The 22,368-nt window shown below is 34.9% G+C and overlaps 1 protein-coding gene across 3 annotated transcripts; it reads left to right on the top strand.

Annotated features, from left to right (window-relative positions):
* The first annotated feature begins 4,087 nt into the window (after positions 1–4,087).
* LOC115443293 (cytochrome P450 4g15) lies at positions 4,088–20,576 on the top strand. Of its 3 annotated transcripts, XM_030168649.2 has the most exons (11): positions 4,088–4,182; positions 4,606–4,778; positions 13,936–14,045; positions 14,613–14,700; positions 15,280–15,465; positions 15,919–15,994; positions 16,805–17,072; positions 17,703–17,771; positions 18,299–18,473; positions 19,205–19,384; positions 20,268–20,576. In XM_030168649.2, exons 2-11 carry the CDS (start codon positions 4,619–4,621, stop codon positions 20,438–20,440), a joined length of 1,485 nt encoding a protein of 494 aa, XP_030024509.2. In that variant the 5' UTR covers positions 4,088–4,182; positions 4,606–4,618; the 3' UTR covers positions 20,441–20,576. The 3 variants fall into 3 exon arrangements, with proteins under 3 accessions (XP_030024509.2, XP_037292854.1, XP_037292855.1); XM_037436957.1 differs by lacking the exon at positions 4,606–4,778; XM_037436958.1 differs by lacking the exons at positions 4,088–4,182; positions 4,606–4,778 and adding an exon at positions 10,287–10,312.
* The last annotated feature ends 1,792 nt before the right edge of the window (positions 20,577–22,368 follow it).

The raw sequence follows: 22,368 nt of genomic DNA, 5'->3' as shown, positions 1-22,368 counted from the left end.
CTCCATGGTATGTACTCACTAGTCACTACTCAAAGAGTTCTAATTATTTACTGTTGAATGCTGAGAACTGACAAGCGGAGGTTGAATGTCTTTGTAGGTACCACAGAACAAGCTTGTCATTGTTCTAAGGTAGGTACAATATTAGAAAGATGACAATAGGGCATAGGCAGGATAAAGAGGTTTCGTTGATTAAATTGTGATGGACAAATAACAGCACTTTCCACTTATTCTTTATTATAGAAAATTTCTCAAAATAACGAACTATAGAGGTAATCCGCAAATTAATATGAATTCGTTCAAGTGAAAAACATTAGAATAAAAGCCTGCTAGTTTATAATAACTAGGTATGTTAATTTAGGTCACGGTTTCGGGCTAATATCTGAAACTACTGAACCGATTTTAAAAATTATTTCACTAACATTTCTCCTGATTGCTGTAAGGTATTTTATATATCAAGAAAATATTATCCCGGAGAAATAATAAATTATAATAATAAAATCTAAGTATCTATCTATACTATTATTATTAATGATAAAGGCTCTACTGGTTCGAAGTAAAAAAAAATCATTGTTGGATAGCTCATTTATCGAGGTAGTCCATAGGCTACTTATAAGTAGGTACTTATAATATCACGCTATGATTAATAGGAGTAGAGCATCACTGAAAAATGTTGCATAACGGGGAAAATTTATTCCTTTTGAGAGCTTCCGTAGCGTGAGCCGCTTAAATGGTGTAGGTAAAGTTACGCAACATTCATATATGACGGAATAGTTAAACAGTTCTAGAAAATATACACATAAGTATTGAAAGAAAGTCCTTGCCGTATTTGTCTACCTGTCTGAACGCGATAAACTCAAAAACTACCCAACAGATTTCAATGAAATTTAGTATGGAGATAGTTTGACATCCGGGAAGATATATGGTGGGACTTTTATACCGAAAGACTCACTCACGCGAGCAAAGCCGCGATCAAACGCTAGTATTAGATATATTTATACGCCAAATACGAAAAGGATAAGACGAAAAAATCGTAACACCACAGTTACTTAGCATGTTAGAATTTTAAACATCCTTGAATCTTGAAACAATAACACATTTATATTCAGAATACAACAGTGTTAAGTTACGAGGCTGTAATAGCTTCCAAGTACGAGGATTGAACCCATCACGTAAGCTATTTTAAAATGACGAAATATATAAGCCGCTTCCCTGATGGTAAACGACATGCCTGCCCATTTATGTTTAATATGAAAAATACCACTCGAACTTTGTAAAACAAATCTTCTGGTTTTGGTCTCAGTTCGTTATCTTGAGATTTCTCATAATGCCCATTAAAGTAATTAATGTCCGACCGAAGATTTGGCCTTTGCCACCTTCTCCCGAAAAACAAATTTTAATTAAACCTTTAGCTCTTTTGCTGATATTCGCCGAAATTGAACGAAATAATAAATAGGTAAAAGTTATAATTCATATTATTTGAAAATGTTATAATTTATGAGAAATTGCAATGTTACTATCTTCTTTATATCAATTACAGTTAATATATAACTTCATCTTATAGCCAAACTTAAAGAATATTTCTTTGAATACGTATTACTAAATTTGTTTGAGCGGGTATTTAAATTATCGATTTCAATTTCGGCTTCGGCCAAATATCGATCTTCGATCGGACATTACTAGTAATTATACTAGATAAAATGTCCTTCAAACTAACACAACAGTGCTTGGCAGAAACAGAGATTTCAGTAGTAGTTGGTATCCACTATCCAGATGGGCTCTCTTCTACGAGAGATCTAGGCCCATTGAATTTATCATTTATTATGAGAAACATGCAATTTGAGCTAAATGCAACTGAAGCTTGTCGCTCGAACATAATAGTTTATTATGATACTAAATCAACGCTTCACCGATTTTATCGGAATTATAATATTATATTTCTATAATTATAGGTACTATAAATGGAACGTGGTAGTGCCATGCAATTAATTCATGCTTCGTGCTCTATTTGTTTTTTTTTTAATAGGTGTCCCTACAGTCAACATCGGGGAAAATCTTTGAATGGGATATTGAAATCGCTCGCCTTAGGGACTATAGGGCCCTGAAGGAGAGTTGGGAGGGAATATTTCGGGGAGGGAAAGACAGGAATCCTCTTTCAGGATGGGCGGAAAGGAGGAAGAAAAATTTGCACCAGTCCACATAGGCCTCAGTGTGTACATACAACCACGAGGTATACACACTGAATTGTGTTCCTAGGGCTACGACAAATGTCTTCCCGTGCATGGGCGTGCATTTGGTGTGGTGACCGAGCGCGGTAGAATTGCTTCGAGGAAGTACTCTACTTGGTTCGAAGTTCAAACTTCGTAACGAATATAGGTAGGTGAATACAAGGCCATTTTGTTACCTACAGTTGAGTGTCTTATGCCAGGTTTACTTGCAAAAGTCAACTTCCGCAAAAAAATGTTACCCAAATTTATAACCAATGACGACAAGCTGGCTTCTGCCACGTTTTGAAGCTTTTTTTTGTTTATTACTTCGAATGACGAGACGAGCTTGCCGTATGCCTGAAGGTAAGCAATATGATCGCCCATAAACACCATCCAACACCTTGAATTACGAAGTATTGTTTGGTATTCTACTGCGCTCACCATCCTGAGACATGAGATGTTAAGTCTTATGTAAGCCATACACGCTACGGTCTACCGGAGAAGTCATCTGTGCAGGTATGCCTGCGCAGGTATCAATTGAAAGAATTGATTTTCGATTCTGCGCCGGTCGCCTACACAGGCTCAAAAATCTGCACAGGTCTATTCCCACACACATTGCGGTCTATCGGCGCAGGCATAACTGCACCGGTGGACCTTTCCGATGGACCGTAGCATGTATGGTAGCCATTATTATGTCCAGTAGTTACACTGGCTATAATTTCCTTCAAACCGGAACACACCAGCGACTTCACACTGCTGCTTGGTGGCAGAAATAAACATTGCTGTGGTACTTACCTACCCAGGCGGAGTCTCACGTACGTGAGACTTTTTATTACCAGTGCTTCTATATACTAGCTTGAAATCTTGCCTCTAGTGTAAAGCATCTGGAAATTTTAATGCAATATATTGCTGCCAGAACTTGCTAGTGTAAACCTAGCATTTAAGTCAAACTAATACGAGAAAAAAATACAGATTTGTCTTACGTCAATAGGACATTTTCTCAAATAAGTTAACCTTGTGGTAATCTAGGGGGAAAACAAGTTAAATAATAAAAATACTCGATCCGTACGTGACATAGAGAGTTACACAACATCTACTTAGGTGGTTGTACCTGTTGTGGACTTGTTGACATTTCAAGAATAGAATTTTTTTATTAGAAAATTCATTTATTTAAATATGTCTCATAAATACAGCATGTTGCAGCCAATTATAAGGCAGTTGGCAGACAATGAGAGGTTGTATACCCGCAACAAGACAAACATTTGTGTAATCATAGTTATGATTTTGGATTTTGAAACAGGGGACTGAAAGCCGCTTAGAGTTTTTGTTAGCCATGATATAGAATTTCTATCATGCTGTGGAGTCAAGACTTACTATTTATATGTTTGTTGAATATATACAAAATATATTGTTACATACGTGACCGATCTTATGGATCATCAAAATGAGGCAAAGTGAAAGCTTCGTAGGCGAATCCCATTAAGTCAGGAATTAGGCCAGGACAACCGGAGGGCGGTTGAAAAAAGGTATTAGTATGCACATTTAAAAAGGAATTCAAAATGAAAAGAAAGTTCCTATATCAAGATGAACATTAAACATATTTTACATTACCTGCAATAAAGCTTTTTAGACAATAAAAAATATACGTATTGGGCTATTAGTAATAGCCTATTACATATAACAAAGCTTCAGTTTTTTAGACCATAGGTACACAAGAATGTAAAGTTTAATAAGAATTGTTCACTTATATATCGTTACCTTATGTAAATAAGAATTAATTTCTAAGTTTCTTGGCTTACGGTTCGTTATCAAGTGTCTCTACCCTAAACAGTAAGTTTATAAATACGCAAATATCCTAGAGCAAGCATTTGCACAAACGGCTTTATTATTATAGTCGTCGTGTTATAAATAACACGTTTATAAAAAGTGTTGATGTGTTTATTGTGAAAGTTATAAATAATTAAAATTAGTATTAACGGTAAGTAATTAAACATTAAACTTTATTTAGTTCAAATTAAAATTGTTTTTAGCTTTTAAAACGCTTTAAAAACAACATTAAAAAAAAGTTACACAATTTTAATTTATTTTAGTTTGACAAATATATCTATGGCAATTACAATAAAATAATTATTGAAGTAGGTTACTATGAAAATGTGCCGGTAAACATTTTGAATAAGTCTGTAGGTGCCTTGATATCTCAATTACAATAAGACATCGTAATATTTATTAAATAGGACGATTTATACTTAATATAATAACAATATATTTATTTGACCAAAAAAATATATTACTTTAAATCATCCAAATCAAATGATATAATCAAATAATAAATACATAAAATATTTCTTTATTTCTATACTAAATTTTTTGTTATATATCCGTCGAAAACAAATAATTTCAGATCTCATCCAAAGATGTACTGGATACCAGCATTTATAATATTAGGGATATCGTTATATTGGCATTACTGGAGACGGAAGCACAAACGAATGCTGCAGTTGGCTGAACTGATCCCTGGGCCACCAGCGTACCCTATAATTGGAAACGGATTACTGTTCATGCTCAATACTGGAGGTAATGAGATAGGATCATAGTCGACCGAGCCTTTGACTAAAAGAGGGGAACGAGTATAGGAACTCTTAGGTTTTGTTCCATGGGGTTATAGCTGATTGAGCTGTCGTCTCTTAACTACTATCATGGATAGCATTTTTATTTATCTGCCAATACGTTTCGAAGGATCCATAGCAGTATTATTATTTCAAATAGGATTATTCCGGGAGGAATCACTACTGAACTTCACCTGACGTCCCCTGGCTATATATCTTGTATAGCATTTTCATTTGTATTCCAATGAGGTTCAAAGGATCCTTCGCAGAATTTCAAATAGGAATGACTACAAATTACGATACATTAATAGTAAGGCATTTATCTTGGGATTTCCTTAATAGATTTATAAGTCTAACTTATAGTTTAAAGGCAATTATAATAAGTTAATAGTTGTGTTAACAAGTATAGTAATTATATACATCAGATATAGTTACAATAAACTTTACTGTAGTATTCTATGTCGCAGTCATAGTTATTTTATTTGAAAAACATAGTATCTTGCGCATTACGGACTCTTTTTCGTTTTATCTAAAACTATAATTGTATAGATATACTAAACTATAATTATACAGAGAAGATGTATATAACAATAAATAACACTGCTAAATTTAAAATCCGCTCAAAGCTACGTAAAATATTATAATTAAATAACTTACAACACTGAAAAGTAAACACTTACTTAAAAAAACACTTTAAATATCGTACGGAAAATAGCCTTTAAGAAAAAAAACATAAAGATATTATCGTAGTGGCCTTAATTCGTATGGAATAGCAGTAAATTGTTTGTTACGTAATGATGTCTTCGAGATAATAAACAAGGGTGACAGAATTATTTACCTACTAGCTTCCGCCCGCAGCTTCGCCCGCGTGGATTTCGGACATCAAAAATGGAGGAGGTGCTCAATTTGTCGGGATGTTTTTTTAATGTACGGTGGTATGCAGGTGGTCCGATTGTCCGGTCAGGGTCTGATGGTGGGATCCTGGTGAAATCAAAGGAAGCATATAGCATGATTCAGTATTCACGCGTGATGGCTTATTATTAGCGTATTTCATGTATAACTTTGGTGTTTCTATACCGATTTCTATGATTCTATTTTATGGAATATTTAATTAATAATGTTAACTATTTTAATTAGGGATGACTGAGAGTGTTATAAACGTAAAAGTATATTTCTATAACGGTTATACAGACAGACAGACAAAAATTTTACTAATTGCATTTTTGGCATCCGTATCGATCCCTAATCACCCCCTGATAGTTATTTTGGAAATATATTTCATGTACAGAATTGACCTCTCTACAGATTTATTATAAGTATAGATAGATGTTTATAGAAATACTAGATTTTGCTCGAGGCTTCGCTGGTGTGCAAGAGTTTTTCGGGAAAGTAACTTATGTCCTTCCTAGGGCCTCAAACTATCTCTATACCAAATTTTATCGAAATCTGTGGGGTATTTTCAATCCAACGGACAGATGTGGCTGGGGCCTTTGATTTATAATATATATATTATATATATATTTTGATTTTTTTGAAAGGAACAATTCCGACATATATAATTGTTGTGTAACTTTAACCGTTTACGCAGAGCACGCAACGGAAGCTGTCAAAAGGAATATATTTGCGCCCTTTTTGCAATAGTTTTCATTGATGCCCCGCTCCTATTGGTTAAAGCGTGATGATATAATAGCCTTCCTCGATAAATGGGCTATCCAACACAAAAATAATTTTTCAATTCAAACCGATAGCCTAGTTGGCAGTGAAATGGACTGCAGAGACGAATATTCGCAGGTTCAAAACCCAAAGGCACGCACCTATGACTTTTATAATATTCTGTGTGTATTCTTTGTGAATTATCGGTTGCTTTAACAGTGAAGGAAAACATTGTGAGGAAACCTACAACCTGAGAAATTCTCTATAGGAAGTGACGGTGTGTGAAGTCTACCAATCCGCACTAAAGCCTAATCTCTTTCAGACTACTGAGTTTTCCTCTACTAAGAGGAGGTCCGTGCTCAGCAGTCGGACAGTATATAATATAGCACTAATATTATGATTGTAACTGGTAGTTTAGAGCTGGAGATTAGCACGTTCAAACAAACATACATACATCAGCTTTATATAATAACATAGATTTTCTTTAGTGGCAATATTGAAGAACATTTTATTCAGCCCAAAGCTAGATCCAGACTTTGTAACACTTGCTTGAGCCGAATACGCATCGAGGTCTGTTAAAGAATGGAAGTCTATGAACTTTATAGTTCATAGTATCACAATCACAAGAACGCATTATTTTATTTCTTCACTCCTTGTATAATATGCCGAAACCTCTATATAGTTTTGATAACACACAAACAGTCCATAGGATTAAAACATAGGTGATGTTCCTAGCAGAAAAGTGCATACACTAATCTACACTAAATAAAAAATTGCGTTGTATTCCATGACACTTGTATAGTAATTAAGAAATATAAAATTTATATTCAAGCTTTATTCAGATATTAATTCCTTAGAAGCGATTTACGTAAACGACATACTTAACCTCACTGTAAACACTTTAGGTCATTTGTACGTGGTCATAGTTTATTACTTTAGATCAAACAAATAGCTTCCTGCATCTTAGTTTGAAGTGGATTATAGCATTTAATGTAAAACATAAGTGTGATTAAAAGACATTATGAGGTTTTACTGAGGTGCGGCCATGTGGTATCACGTATGGATATTAGGGTAAAATAAGCCAAAACAACGGTTTTTTAAATTTTACCCTTTGTTGTCTGTTTGTTTATGCACGCATCACGTAAAAACTACAGCATGGAATTAAAATTCAATTTCACCGATCTATTACTAGAGGTCTATCTTAAATTAAGGCTATATTTTATCCCGGGCAAAATATGAAGCGGGACTTTTATCCCGGAAAACCATTTCACGCGGCCGGAGCCACGATCAAAAGCTAGTCTAGAATAAAAAATATTTTTTGCAAACTTTCGGATTTACGATATTAGTAAAATAAGAAGAGAGTACGACGAACTTCTTATCAATATTACACAATCACAATAAATCTATGAAATTGGCATCAAGCCCCTTCTTGAGCATTCGTTCAATATATTTTCGCGCACGTGAATTACGGTGGGAACATTCAAAGATTTACGAATAATTAATTTAAAATATCAATATTGAGTCTTTTTGAAACTTTAACAACCAAAAATATTCCCAACAACCAATAATATTAAATTGTCTATTTAATAGTCTTGGTTGCTTACTAAAATAATAGAAGAAGATGCACGGAATCAACAATTTTAGTGGCATTTTTATTTTGAAATTAACAACACAATATCCAAATTTAAAAAAACGTTAACTACCAAAGTTAAGATAACATTTTGTACAAATAGGCTGCTTATTTTTTTCTATATGTTTTATAAATTCCGAGTAGACCTTCTAGAAAATCTCTGATAGTGTTTCGATTTTACAATGAAAAAAATAATTAACACTAGATACGATAAACCAAAATCCCATGATAATCTAGACATACTAATATATAATATATATATACTAAGTATATGAATAAAATATTATTTTAATTGTTTAAAGTCTCGGGCCTTTATTTGTTATAATTATTTACTCGCTTAATAACATGACTATGCACTGATTAATATCACGTAGAAGTATTTGTAATTGATTGTAATTTATTTTAATTTTCTATGCAATGATACGCCGACATTGGTTTAACGAAGTGAGCTGCTGGTCTGTTTAATGGGGAAAAACAACCATTTATTTTAATAATTATCATACAGTCTGTTGGATTCCTTGGTAATTGAGCCTTTAGACGAATAACTTAGTGAGGTCAGTCGGTGTACATACGTTCAATATATAGAGCATTGATTCCGAATACTGGAGAAAAAAAATCAAACATTATTAAACATAAATAGCTTCTCTTGTAAAAAGTGCGAAATGTCACTTACGATGTTCATGATAAAAAGAAACCAACGTCCCGCAAACGAAATCAAAGTGAAAAATATAAATTTTCCGAAAATATCATAAAATATAACATAATAATCATTCGGAATAGTATAGTTACTTCATCATCATCATAATCAGCCGCAGGCTGTCCACTACTGAACATTGGCCTCCTACAAAGATCGTCCTATTGGAAGCGGCCCGCATCTAGCACCCTCCTGTGACCTTTATTAGATCATCTGTTCACCTCGTGGTAGGCCACCCGACGCTGTGTAATCACTTAATCATATCAAAATAAAAAATATTCAACGTAGTATGGAAATATTTATTTTTAACTCTTTCGAATAACGAAATGCTCAGTAAACAGTATAGAATTGCATATTAATTTATTTTTTATAGCATAACAGGGCCCAAATTCTATCCTCATACAAACTTATAATAATATCAGCCCTGTATTATATACTGTCCCACTGTTGGGCAGGGGTCTCCTCTACTACGGAGAGGGAATAGGCCTTAGTCCACCACGCTGGCCTAGTGCGGGTTGGTAGACTTCACACACCCTCGAAAATTCCTAATAGACAGTTTCTCAGGTATGCAGGTTTCCTCACGATGTTTTCCTTCACAGTTAAAGCAAGCGATAATTCACAAAGAATACATACATCGTTTTTTAGAAAAGTCATAGGTATGTGCCCTTGGGATTTGAACCTGCGGACATTCGTCTCGGCAGTCCGTTCCACACCCAACTAGGCTATCGCCGCTTTATTACATATACAAACTTGATTACTTATAACAAAATAAAAAGATCCATATCGCCGGCTGAAAGGCTAACTTAAGGCGATACCTCAAGGTCCATTTTCATACATTTTGTTTCGGCTTTAATCTGGGTAACAGTGGCGAAGCGTCCATACAAGCCGATTCCCACCGGCTTCCCTTTTAGGTTTTCGGTGATACTAAACAAAACATTTAATAGGCAAATATAAATTTACAACATACCAGACAGTGGACAATAATTATAATAGCTTAACTTATTAATTAATGATCACTTAATAATGACATCTATCGGCGAATAGCCCGTTGTTTGTAAATTTAATCGATATCGATTACCTATTTTAACTAACGTTAGATGGCGCACCTTGTATTTAGTTCCCCAGAAATTCCGTTACCAAAGTGAAATTGTGACGCCACTGGCCTAAGGTAACCCGCTGTCAAGCGGCTTAATGTCGTAGTATGTTTTTAATATAGATGGCAGCACTTTGTATGACTTTCTATGCCAGTGTTTGTCGGAATCGCGCGGAAGATATGGGCAAAGGGAACCCGAGCATTTTCGGCTTCACGTTAACCGACTTTGTATAGTTGTCACTTTTTACGTCCATTAAACGTCATAATTTATTATGCTACCAAGTTGCGGTGTTTGTAAATTGTCATATTCATTTTATTTTTTGATAGTTCTGTGTTATTTAGTTACCAGCGCTTTGTTTATTTAGAAACTACAAGTAAATATGTATTATAATGGAATTAACTACCTGTGATCAGTTTAATGTCTACCTTTACGTAAGTATATTATTAGTCTGTAATTTCACATATTAGTATGTAGATGGTTAAATATTAAAAGTAGATCTGAAAGTTTTTGATTTTAGACACAAAATGTGTGTTAGAAGAAAATAAATACTTACTTATTATATTTTACTGAATTTAAAACCATACAAGCAAAAGTTAACGAATAACCTTTCTTGATTATTTAAATTGATAATTATATACGTTTATCATGTTAGTACCTTTAAACTGTTGGTCTGTTTGGCGATTGTGATACCTATTTCTATATGAGGTAATTATATTAAAAGTTTTATTTTGAAAAAAAAAATACGGATACTTATTTGGAGGTAGTGTGGTTATAATTTTAATACTTACTTTTGTTGCTGTTATAACAAATTAATAGATAAGTACTTATATTTGTGATTAATGGAAGGAGAATTATCTACATTTATTGTTCGATTTTATAAATGTTTCAATTATTTACGCATAATAGGTAATTTAGTAGGTATGTTAACGTTAGTCGATTTCGAATCAAGACTAATTCGTTGTCTTAGTTTTTGTTTTCCCATAAATTGCTCCCGATATCTTATGTGACGCAAATTTTTTCACACCGGGTTACCTTTTGAAAAATTTCACCCTTCGCCACTGCTGGGTAACTAAACAAGTATTGGCAAGTAAAGAATTTAAATTCACGTCTAGTTAGTGATTAGTTCTCGCAGTTGAAAGAAAAACGTAAAAATAATTAATAATCATGGATATTTCGGCCTTTAAAATTTAATATGACGAAATTTAAAAGGCAGAAATATCCATGATTATTAATTATTTTTACGTTTTTCTTTCAACTGCGAGAACTAATCACTAACTAGACGTGAATTTAAATTCTTTACTTGCCAATACTTGTTTAGTTACCCAGATTAAAGCCGAAACAAAATGTATGCAAATGGACCTTGAGGTATCGCCTTAAGTGACATTTTTTTGCGATTAGTCAATTAGCCCTTCAACTGTCGATATAATTCATTCTGTACGTATTTTAACCGTTCACTTGATACATATATTGTAAAATGTATTTAAATAATGTTCTTTATTAATACTTATTTGAAAATAGCTACATATTTCCTCAATTAGAGTCGTTCTTTGAAAATATATCGCGTCTGATGGCAATCAGAATGTTTGTCCTCATGCATTGTAGCGTCTTAACATTTTAAATACCTCGTGACAATTTTAGTATCCTATTTTTATTATTTTTAGGCTGTACAAAATCTCATGGTTTTGATTTACATTTTCTCATGAAGTATTTCAGAAATCAAAATAAGTCACAAAAGTTCCTTTTTAGACAAGATAAAATTTTCTTTTTGAAATAGCATAGTTCATGCTAGAAGTTCTGGCTATAACATATAATTATGTGCTTGAGTCACGCTGTAGATAATTATGTTGTCATCTCTAAACATCTGTTCTTATCTCATCTTCTCTTACGTGCAAAAATATCTTTATTGATGTGGTTCCTTCGAAAAGGGATAGTCGGAGTCTGTCCTATTAAAATTTCGCGCATGCTATAACGGCGCGCGATGCGTTTCGTTCGAAGTGATGGTCGAAGTCTGTCCAATTATATTCTCGCGAGTTCTAATCCCCATAGTTTTCCAATTTCTCTGATAATTTCATTAGTCGGCGTGACAATAACCGTTTACGATCAGATGATAATTGTGCCACCATTTGGTTTACTCATGGAATAACTATTTTCTATGTCTGTGATTTTGCAAAAAGCGGGGATAGCCTAGTTGGGTGTGGAACGGACTGCCGAGACGAATGTCCGCAGGTTTAAATTCCTAGGGCACACACCTCTGACTTTTCTAAAATCATGTGTGTAGTCTTTGTGAATTTATCGTTCGCTTTAACGGTGAATGAAAACATCGTGCAGAAACCTGCACATCTGAGAAGCTCTCTATAGGAATTTCGAAGGTGTGTGAAGTCTACCAATCCGCACTAGGCCAGCGTGGTGGACTAAGGCCTAATCCCTCTCAGTAGTAGAGGAGGGCCGTGCTCAGCAGTGGGCAAGTATATAATACAGGGCTGATATTATTATTATATTATTATGATTTTGCATAATATATAAATTAACAAGTAACAGCCCAGAATGGTTAACGGCATGTAGGATCTTTCAAAAACTTACAAGTTTGTCAAACATACCAAAACAAGTGCAAATGATATTATTATTATTCTCTCTGCAATGTATAATTACAAAGATATTGCTATTACATTAATGTGTTGTGCCGACTCTACACACAAGTATGTACACTGGGATTAGGGGAACTAGAAGAACCGGACTAAAGTAAAGAGGCCTACTGTGATTGATTTTACGGTACTATAGTACTACGCATGGCACTTGGCGCTGGTGGTAGGTCTCTCATATGTGAGAGTCCGCCTGGGTACCACCGCAATGTCTATTTCTGCCGCCAGTCCAGTCACTGTTGTGTTCCGGTTTGAAGGACATTATAGCCAGTGTAACTACTGGACATAAGACTTAAAATCTCATGTCTCAGGATGGCGAGCGCAGTGGGATACCGAACAATACTGTAATTCAAGGTGTTAAATGGTGTTTCTTCTGTTTATGGGCGGTCATATCGCTTACCATCAGGCGAACGGCAAGCTCGTCTCGTCATTCAAAGCAATAAAAAAAAAACATCCCGCAATGCATTGGCAATGTAACGGTGAATGTAGCCTTGACCATTTACTTGTATTAAAACATCGAGCGTTTGGCGTATTTAAATTTTATCAATCCGGAAATTGTAGACGACGCTCGATGTTTTTTCTTTTATATTTGATTTTAAAAACCAACGACCTTACTGGTATTATATTTTATCGGGCAAAGACACGAGCTCGAAAAGCGAACACAAAGAAGAAGAAAAATGTACAGGTTAATGCTGACTCGCCTTGAGTATTATTACGTCAAACATTCGCAGAAATGGAAATGAAAATACTTTTGAAAAACGTTTTTTTTGCCTGTATTGTACCATCTCTAAGAGGGATACATTAAATTGTGAAACTCTAGCAAATCCTCTATTCATCTTAATGTTGCTTTGCAATGATTAAGTATAAGTATAATTGATCCGCTAAACTTTGAATGCGTTCCGCATGCCATTTTTCAACTCTTTTATTTTCATTAGTGTTTTGCAATGCTCTGTAAACGAAATTTCAAACAATAACCCTAAACTGGTTACAAATAACTACGTTCTTTAAATAAATAACTTCAATAAGTTCTGTGTTTTTCTCTTAAGTTTAAAGCCCGTTTTCCTTTACGGAGAATTGTACTTAGATTTCTATATCTCTACGCCATCTATAACATATCCCATGTAAAACTTTCACCATAGTTGGTCGCCTTATAGTAAAGTAATTGGCTGAATAAAACGTTACGTTCAATCACGAAATGTTCAACAGTATTTCCTTGCAAGATACAATGTCATTTGATTGCAATAAAGCTGATCATCAATCAAAGATTTTATGTTAATCATATTAGCTAGTACATATATTGTCTGAATTATTTTCTGTATGAATCAAGGCGCCACAATTCATCAAGGTTAAATAAATTAATGATCAACACAAGACTCTCGTTTATAGGTTACTTGTACAACAGTATGTTTTTACAGAACAAATGCTGGATTTGGTAGCAGAGCTATTAAATACATACGGAGAATATTGCAAATTTTGGTTGGGCCCCGACCTGAATATTGTAGTCAGGAATCCTGCTGATATACGAGTGAGTATCACACGTACTTATAAAAGACTTAATACTGGAATTTTGTTACACGATGTGGCGAGACGACCAGGAGTAGACGTTTGGCAGGAAGTCGTCTAAGCATACTTCTGCAACATGGTCGAAAGAGTAAATTATGCCGATGTTACATTGGAGTACAATAGAAGCCAGAGGCAGTGGGAAGAGAAAGTATAAAAGTTCTCTCAAATAAAAATAAGATGAAGTCGGCAAGGTTCTAAGATCCCGGAGTACCGATAGCGGTAACACGCGGTACAGGGCGCTCATACGTTGAAAGGAACCAATTTGTTTTTATAGGGTTTTAGTCGCGAGCATAGCAACATAGCCTACATACTGCTTCGGCCCTCTGAATCGTGCTAGAAATTGAAAAAACCTATTGAAATTGACCAAACCCACGTCCAAGTTAGGGTGAAAGTTTTCTTAAAACAATCGGATGCACTTACACTCATTTTTCAATTTAAGTGCTTACTAGGAAGTAATATGTTCAGTATATTGAGGCGTTAGGCAAAAAATTCTCATTTCTAATATATGATTTTCTTTTCTCCCTTTCAGTTACTGCTTACTAGTAATAAGGTGAACGAGAAAGGACCATTATATGAATTCATGAAACCATTAGTAGGACCGGGGATTTTGACTGGTGGTACGTGTTTTTGACGATAATTTATTTTTTTTACATAATTTCGAAAGAAAAGTATTCCTTTACCTTAAACTGATATTGAAACAGCACCTAAAGAGTTTCTTGTCTGTTCTTCACTGGTGGAAACTGCTTTCCAGACTGGTGGTAGAGTTTATATTAACGGAATCTCAATAATAGATAACATTTTATAGCTTCAAATACATTATTGCATTTCCTTACAAAGTAGTTTTCAGATTTGGTCAAGTTTTTGTATTTTACATAAATTTTCATTGATGATTTTTTTTAGCACTTTGTCTTCATTGGTAATGTTTTATTTTCAATGTGCCACGCCAATATGTTATCATAAATTTCCCCGTTCCTACATATTTCATTGATGCTTCACTCTTATTGGTCATAATAGAGACTTGTAGTATTGATCATAAAGTCATGTTTTACCTTTCTCTATAAATTGGAGAATTTTAAAATTTGAACCAGTAGTTCCTAAGATTAGCGCGTTCAAACAAACAAACTCTTCAGCTTTATACAATATTGTAGATCATTCACCAAAATGAAATTTTATATTAATAACATTTAATTTTCCAGGACCGACATGGCGAAACCACAGAAAAATTGCAACCCCGTCATATAACAAAAAAGCTGTGCACGAATTCGCGACACTTTTCAACAAAGAGGCAGATATATTAGCTGATATATTAAGCAAGAAAGACCTAAACAAAACATTCAACGTATACTTTGACGTCGTTGAATGTACCACTCAATGTGTTTGTCGTACGTAGATATTTAATTTAATAAAATGTTAAAAAACGGTTAAAAAACAATAACCATGTTAGTTAAACGAACTGTCGAGACGAATTTCCGCAGGTTAAAAACCCAAGACGCACCTCTGGCGTTTCTAAAGTTTTATGTGTATTCTTTGTGAATTATCGCTGGCTTTAATTGAGAAGGAAAACGTTGTGAGGAAACCTGCGCACTTGAGAATATGTTAAACACTGTATTTATCAATGGCGTCACTCGACCCCTTCCCGTAGGAGCAAACCGGGATAAAATAAGTGTTATGGAGGTCATGGTCTACCCTTGTGCCAAATTTCACCCAAATTCGTTCAGTTTTTCTGCGTTTACTTCTAACAAAAATCTAAAAATTTTCACAAACCTTCGCATTCATAGTATTAGTTAGATTAAATTTAATTTCAAATAAACAATCACAATACATTTTCCTTTCAGAAACTCTAATGGGATTGTCTAAAAAAGACACGCAGAACCTAAAAAATTTAAAGGAAGTAGTTTTATTGACGCAAAGGTACGAACCGATTTATATCGTATGACGAAACTTTTTATTTCTTGTTTTTGGGCAGAAAGTACTTTATTACTACGGCCTAGCCTTGGTGGGGGCAACTGAGCGGTTATGTCGGGGTAACCGTTCCTTACGGCCCTGCGTTGAGCCGCCCGGATTTGATGTAGACCTTCGGACAACCGCCGGACCGAGTCCCTTAACATATCGTAAGACAAACCTAGTGGATGCTTTTCTGATAACATCACTGCTTTCCATAACCTACTGCGATTATCATCAGACTGAAGATGAAGTCCACTGCTGAAAGTATCACTATGTATTTTCAGTGCAGGGACTTATGTTAGACTTACTTCCAAACATGACAAAACTTTGTATTTGGTATATAGAACCATATTGTATAGGACTCAATGCAATGAAACTCTTAGAACGGGCCATCCCGTTATAATATACATATATTCATTAGTACGGTAGATCGAGAACCGGTATGGTCATACTACCCTCGATCCTTTCATAAATATTCGTAATCTATAATTATGGGTACGTACCCATACTTATAAATACTCATAATGTACATGGTGAAAATCTTAAAGCTCTGTTTAGGTTGAAAAGATTAGTTTAAAACCGACAGGCCGTAGTTAAATATATTATGAGACAGATTTTTGTGATCTAAAAATGTATTTAAGTCATCAAAAATAGCGTTGAGTTAAAGGACGAATAACGTTGATGGAATCTATAAAAAAATATCTTATTAAAAACAGTAACACCAAAATTGTAAATATTGAATGACTGAAATATTTTTTTTTTTTATTTCATCTACAGAATGTACGACACAATATTTGTAAATATGACAAAATGGTGGTATCACATACCTATGGTTCGCTGGGTGACTGGTCGTCAAAGAACAGAGAACTATTTCAAAAAGATAACAGATGAATTAAGTGCAGACATAGTTAGTAAAAGAAGAAAAGCGATCGCTAATAATGGAGTTGTTGACGACGATTCGCTGGGTATCGTCGATCGTTACATTCTTTCCAAAGAGTTGAGCGAACAAGAAATCAAATGGGAGACATTTAGTTTGTTTACGACGGTAAGGTGTGGTATAATTTTAGGTTAACGTATTAGACATATGCAGTCTTACTTATAAAAAATTGGCAAAGCTATACTTAGTTAAAACACAAATTTAGTCGATCAGCTGTAAGTCAAAACCCGCCATCTTGCCTCGGAATGAGGTTTAAACTAAGAAACTGGTGATATTATTGACAGGTATTTAAGCAATTCTTAATTACCTCTTAACGCTAAAAAAAGTTTATAAGTAAGAGTGATGGTTATACAATGATTATAGTATGCAGCTTGCGAGGTTACGCTTATAGTTAGTTAGCTAGCCGGCAGTCAGCCGCAAAGGATTGAGCTGCCTAATGGTCCCGCAGTTTTAGGCACTCGTCCCATCACCAACAACGATCAAGTAGAGTTAGCAACTAGAAATGAGTGAACAAGCAGCGAGAAGAAAGTGTTTAGTTCCGATAGTTTTTGCCTTCGCTATAGCCAGTGAATGACTGCGATTACTTGCACTGTAGTAGAGCATAATTGCTGAGCGTATCGGCGAGTGTTTGACCGTCAAACGAGCATCGCTCTGCTAGTATTGTCTTAGATAGTTCTTTTTCTGATGACAAACAATTGCAGAGAGTTATAAATAATAATAATACGTACTTATTTTCAGAGTCAAGAAGCTTCTGCTAAAATCGCATCAGCAGTGTTGTTGTTCTTAGCACATTTACCGGAATGGCAGGTTTGATTTATAATTATTTTATCATTTTAGAATACGATTGAACATGGCTTGTCAAGTTATGAAAGAATACTTCCAAAATCTGCATTGCGGCAACTACTTTATATTTACCTGTATTATTTCATATGAAATCATTCGCTAACTTGTTTTTATTCCAAGCATAGGCTTCATTTGCCAGAATGTGATTTTTATTTATTTCATTTTAGACTTACAGACTAATTTTTCAGTTATAGAACATTATAATATTATAACAAATTGCTGACAATTAGCCTTAATAACTTAAATAAGCACTTTACATCTATAAACGAAACTAGGAAGGACTTTTTACCGCGTATATAGCCGGCTACACGACATTACATTATTTGAATATTATTTACAATAATAATCGTTCAATGCTTATTTTTATATTCGTTTCTAATTCTTAACTAACCTCGCCAAAATAACTGACGTCAATTTTAATAAATGTCATCCTCAAGTACTTACTACGTAATTTCCCACATCAAGATATTTAATAGAATTTTTGATTTCAGGAAAAAGTTTACAATGAAATAATCGAAGTTCTGGGTGTAGACGACAGCCATGTCTCAAACGACGATCTGAAAAGTTTGAATAATCTAGACATGGTGTATAAAGAGGTTTTGAGATATCTCTCTATTGCAGCTTTCATACAAAGGACGGTAGAGGAGGAAATTAGTATAAATGATGGTAAGTAGTATGTTTTTTATTGCTTTGAAAAAGACGAGTTTGCCGTTCGCCAGATGGTAAACGATACGACCGCCCATAAACAGTAGAAACACCATCCAACACTTTGAATTGCAAAGTATTGCTTGGTATTCCACTGCGCTCGCCATTTGGAGACATGATATGTTAAGTCTTATTATGTCAAGTGGTTATCCTGGCTACAATGTTCTTTCAACGTAAAACACAACAGTGACAATACACTGCTGCTTGGCGGCAGTAATAGACATTGCGGTGGTACCTACCCAGGCGGACACTCACATATGAGAGACCTTACACCAGTGAAATTAACTACCAGTGCATTTTTACCACCAAGCTTCATCATGCAAGAACTCTTGTGTCCTTATTGGAGATTGCAGCTACTGTAATTACTGGCCAGTAACTGTAATGGCTCTGAATGAGGATTGCAGTCAAGTATCTTCCATACAGTGCTTGGTAATCCAAAGTTCGGATAGTAATCCTACTGTTTATGGGTAATGATAAACGATATCTTACCAAGAAGGCCAATATCTTGTCTCGCTGTGTTATGTGATGAAACCAGCAAGCCGCACATTCTATATATTTTTAAATCTATCAACTCCCCTCCATTTAGCATCAGGAGAAATGGTCACTGCCGTGTCTATGAACTCCACTCCATCTAGCATCACGTGCAATGATCACTGCCATGCAAATGCAAAAAGCATCTTTATTATTATCAGGTAAAATCACATTACCAGTTGGCACATCATTAGTGATTCCGATACATGAGGTGCACCGCGACCCGCGACATTGGGACGAGCCACTCAAAGTGAAGCCTGAACGGTTCCTACCTGAGAACGTGAAGACACGGGATCCCAATGCCTTCATACCGTTTAGTTTAGGTGCTATGGATTGTTTAGGTACGTTATGTACAGTCAGACACAAAAGTAGCTGAATAAATTCGAAATTTCATAACGCTTTTAGTTTTTACACATCAACTTCAATGGAAATATTTTTTTTTTGTCTTAAATAAAGTTTATACCTTTGAAGTTTGTTTTAATGAATAAAAATCGATTGTTGACACAAAATATTAAAAACGATTTATTTTTCTTTACTCGTTCAGCTAGTTTTGTGGCTGACTGTACTTGTTTTTTGTTTGTTGTTGTCCAGCCCACTGCCACTTTAGCTTGCTAATCCGACGGGCTATGTCGGTGACATTCGTTCTTCTACGGATCTCCTCATTTCTGATTCGATCACGTAGAGAGACACCAATGTTTATTAAATAGTGACTATCTTATGATGCTGGCCTTATTTTAACACCATCTCAGCTGATATGACACTACAGAGCGAAACTGATTTGTAACTATTACGGCCCTAAGTACTTCGAGCCGAGCTTTAGCATCCGTTGCGTTCTCTATACTTTCAACAAAACGAAAATGAGCTTTATTAATATTGTAACGGAGGCTTGCTTAGCTCTGTTGCCTTTGCTTATCTTTGTGTCAACCACTTCCCAACAATTTAGTACATTGATAGATAGATAAATAGATAAAAAAGTTTATGTTGGCTACAATTAACACACAGTATAACTTAAGATATACATAGGCAATAGACAAGTACATATCCATTTGTGAGATATTGCAGCCACAATCAGGCCCCAGCTCAGCAATATGCTTTGCTCCAAGGAGCAGAGTAGACACTTTTTGTGCAAATGACTTCCAAACAAGTTAGTAGAAATCTTTAAGAGAGGCCCAAGTTCAGCAGTGAACATATTGGCGATAGAAATTAATTAACCAATAATTCCAGGTCGAGTATATGCAACAGCGCTGATCAAGACTTTAGTGGTGAAAGTACTGAGGCGGGTGAACTTAGAGGCACAAGGGGCTATAGAAGACTTGAAGCTGCATGTAGCTATATCAGTCAAGTTTGCAGATGGCTACAATCTTAGAGTAAAGCCGAGAAAGAACGGGAGTATGTAATAAAAAACAACACAGAGGCATCTATTAGAGGCATCGGCCGGTAATCAGTGGGCGGAATAATTCTGATGATGGTCGTCGTTTGGTAGAAAAGATTATACAATCTTAGATAATAATATTTAATATTATCGCATCGTTGTATATATTGTTAATATTTTAATTCCTATTAAAATATTGCAATTAAATTGCTGTTTTATTTTTACTATTAACTTCTCTGTAACCCTTCCGTGTGACGTTTCTGTAGACGAAACTATATATACAGGATTACACTATTAGAAATGCTTTATGGCGCGCGTAAGTTACTCAACGGTAAATCATATTAGTATTCTATACTATGAATAAAAAAAATCCTGAAGTATCCACAATGCCATCAGCTTAACGTGGTTTGTTACATTTGTTCTCATAAACAGTTTGAGACTTCAATTTTAATTTTTTATGTCGAATCCAAAAATCGTCCTACCGATAAAAATAAGGCCTCACAAAATAAAAGGTTACAGTGTTCCAATAAGATAGATTTAGGCGCCGCGCAAACGCTTTGAACGTGTTGTGGAAAACTCTAGTAAGTATACAACTATAAAACCGAGAGTTGCTGAAACCATACTGAAATATCTCAGCAATAAGTTGACAACTCCGGGCTGATACTGAGTAGAAAAACCTGAGAAAGCACAGCAGTTGTACCCAATGGTTGTACCGCAATACAACTACGCCACCGAGGCTGGCACATTATTTACAATGTAGAGCAAATTACATATAAGTAACAACCTATAACTCTGACTGCCTCGGTGGCGTAGTTGTATTGCACGTCCGGTACAATAGCGCTCTGAGGTCCTGGGTTCGAATCCCGGGTCGGGCAAAGTGATATTTGGGTTTTTCTGCTCAGTATCAGCCCGGAGTCTCGAATTTGTGCCCGATATGGCGATAGGCTCGCCCCCTATCACATCATGGGACGGAACATAGTTGGCGAAAAGTGGGTGCCCTAGTTACACCTCTGCATACCCCTTCGGGGATAAAATGCGTGATGTTATGTATGTTTATGTTATGTAACAACCTATAACAATAAACTACATATTTTCTCTTCTACGTTATAATAATATCGATGATTGAAAGGCTAATTGGCTTAAGCGATATTCTTTTGAAATCAGCACTTTTTCTACGTTTTTTTAACATATGTTTAACGATCTTTTTACAGTATTAAATATTATATTAGCAAAAATAATTACAGAATAAAATTTTTGTCATTTTTTGACTATGTGGAACCACAAAGAATAATACAAAGAGAATTATAATATATATGGAATAATAGAATAGTAGCCGCGTGGCATATGTATATTTTTCTATATATATTATAATTCTCTTTGTTAACTTCTCTTCTGCCTGTCTGAACGCGCAGCCGAATACTTCCGGAAACGTCCGATGTCATCGACTAGGATAGCGGCGCGAAACACCGAGTTAAATTTTTTCAAAATAAGTAGCCTTTCAAACGTTGATATATGAAGTATTAAGTGTAACTTATAGACGATTGTCAGCGTTAATTGTTGGTTTCCATTAGAAAAATATACACAGAAAAAACAAGTACCATGGAAATAGTTAACCAGCAGCTGTAAATATTTTGCAGAATTACAATTTAATTGACATATTTTTAATCAAACTATACCTTTTTAAATGGTATAAGGAGTAAATCCTTTAGTATAGGAGGCTCAAAATATTATTTTAATAAAAATCAGGATATCCCCATTTAGGGCAGACCGAAGATTCCAGATTTGGGACGAATAATGATGATGTAGACTCGCATTAAATAAATCTAATTCATAAACGAGTACAAAAATAATCTAACTCCCATTTCGTTTCCAAATGTTATGAAATTTTAAGAATGATATTCTTCTTAGTTTAAAAACTTTTTAAACGTGTCTACACAACATTAAATGGGCCCA

Source organism: Manduca sexta, chromosome 9, assembly GCF_014839805.1.
Source record: "Manduca sexta isolate Smith_Timp_Sample1 chromosome 9, JHU_Msex_v1.0, whole genome shotgun sequence".
In the NCBI taxonomy this organism is placed as follows: domain Eukaryota; kingdom Metazoa; phylum Arthropoda; class Insecta; order Lepidoptera; family Sphingidae; genus Manduca; species Manduca sexta.
The sequence above is the reverse complement of the archived record's forward strand: the minus strand, read 5'-3'. Positions and strand labels throughout refer to the sequence as shown.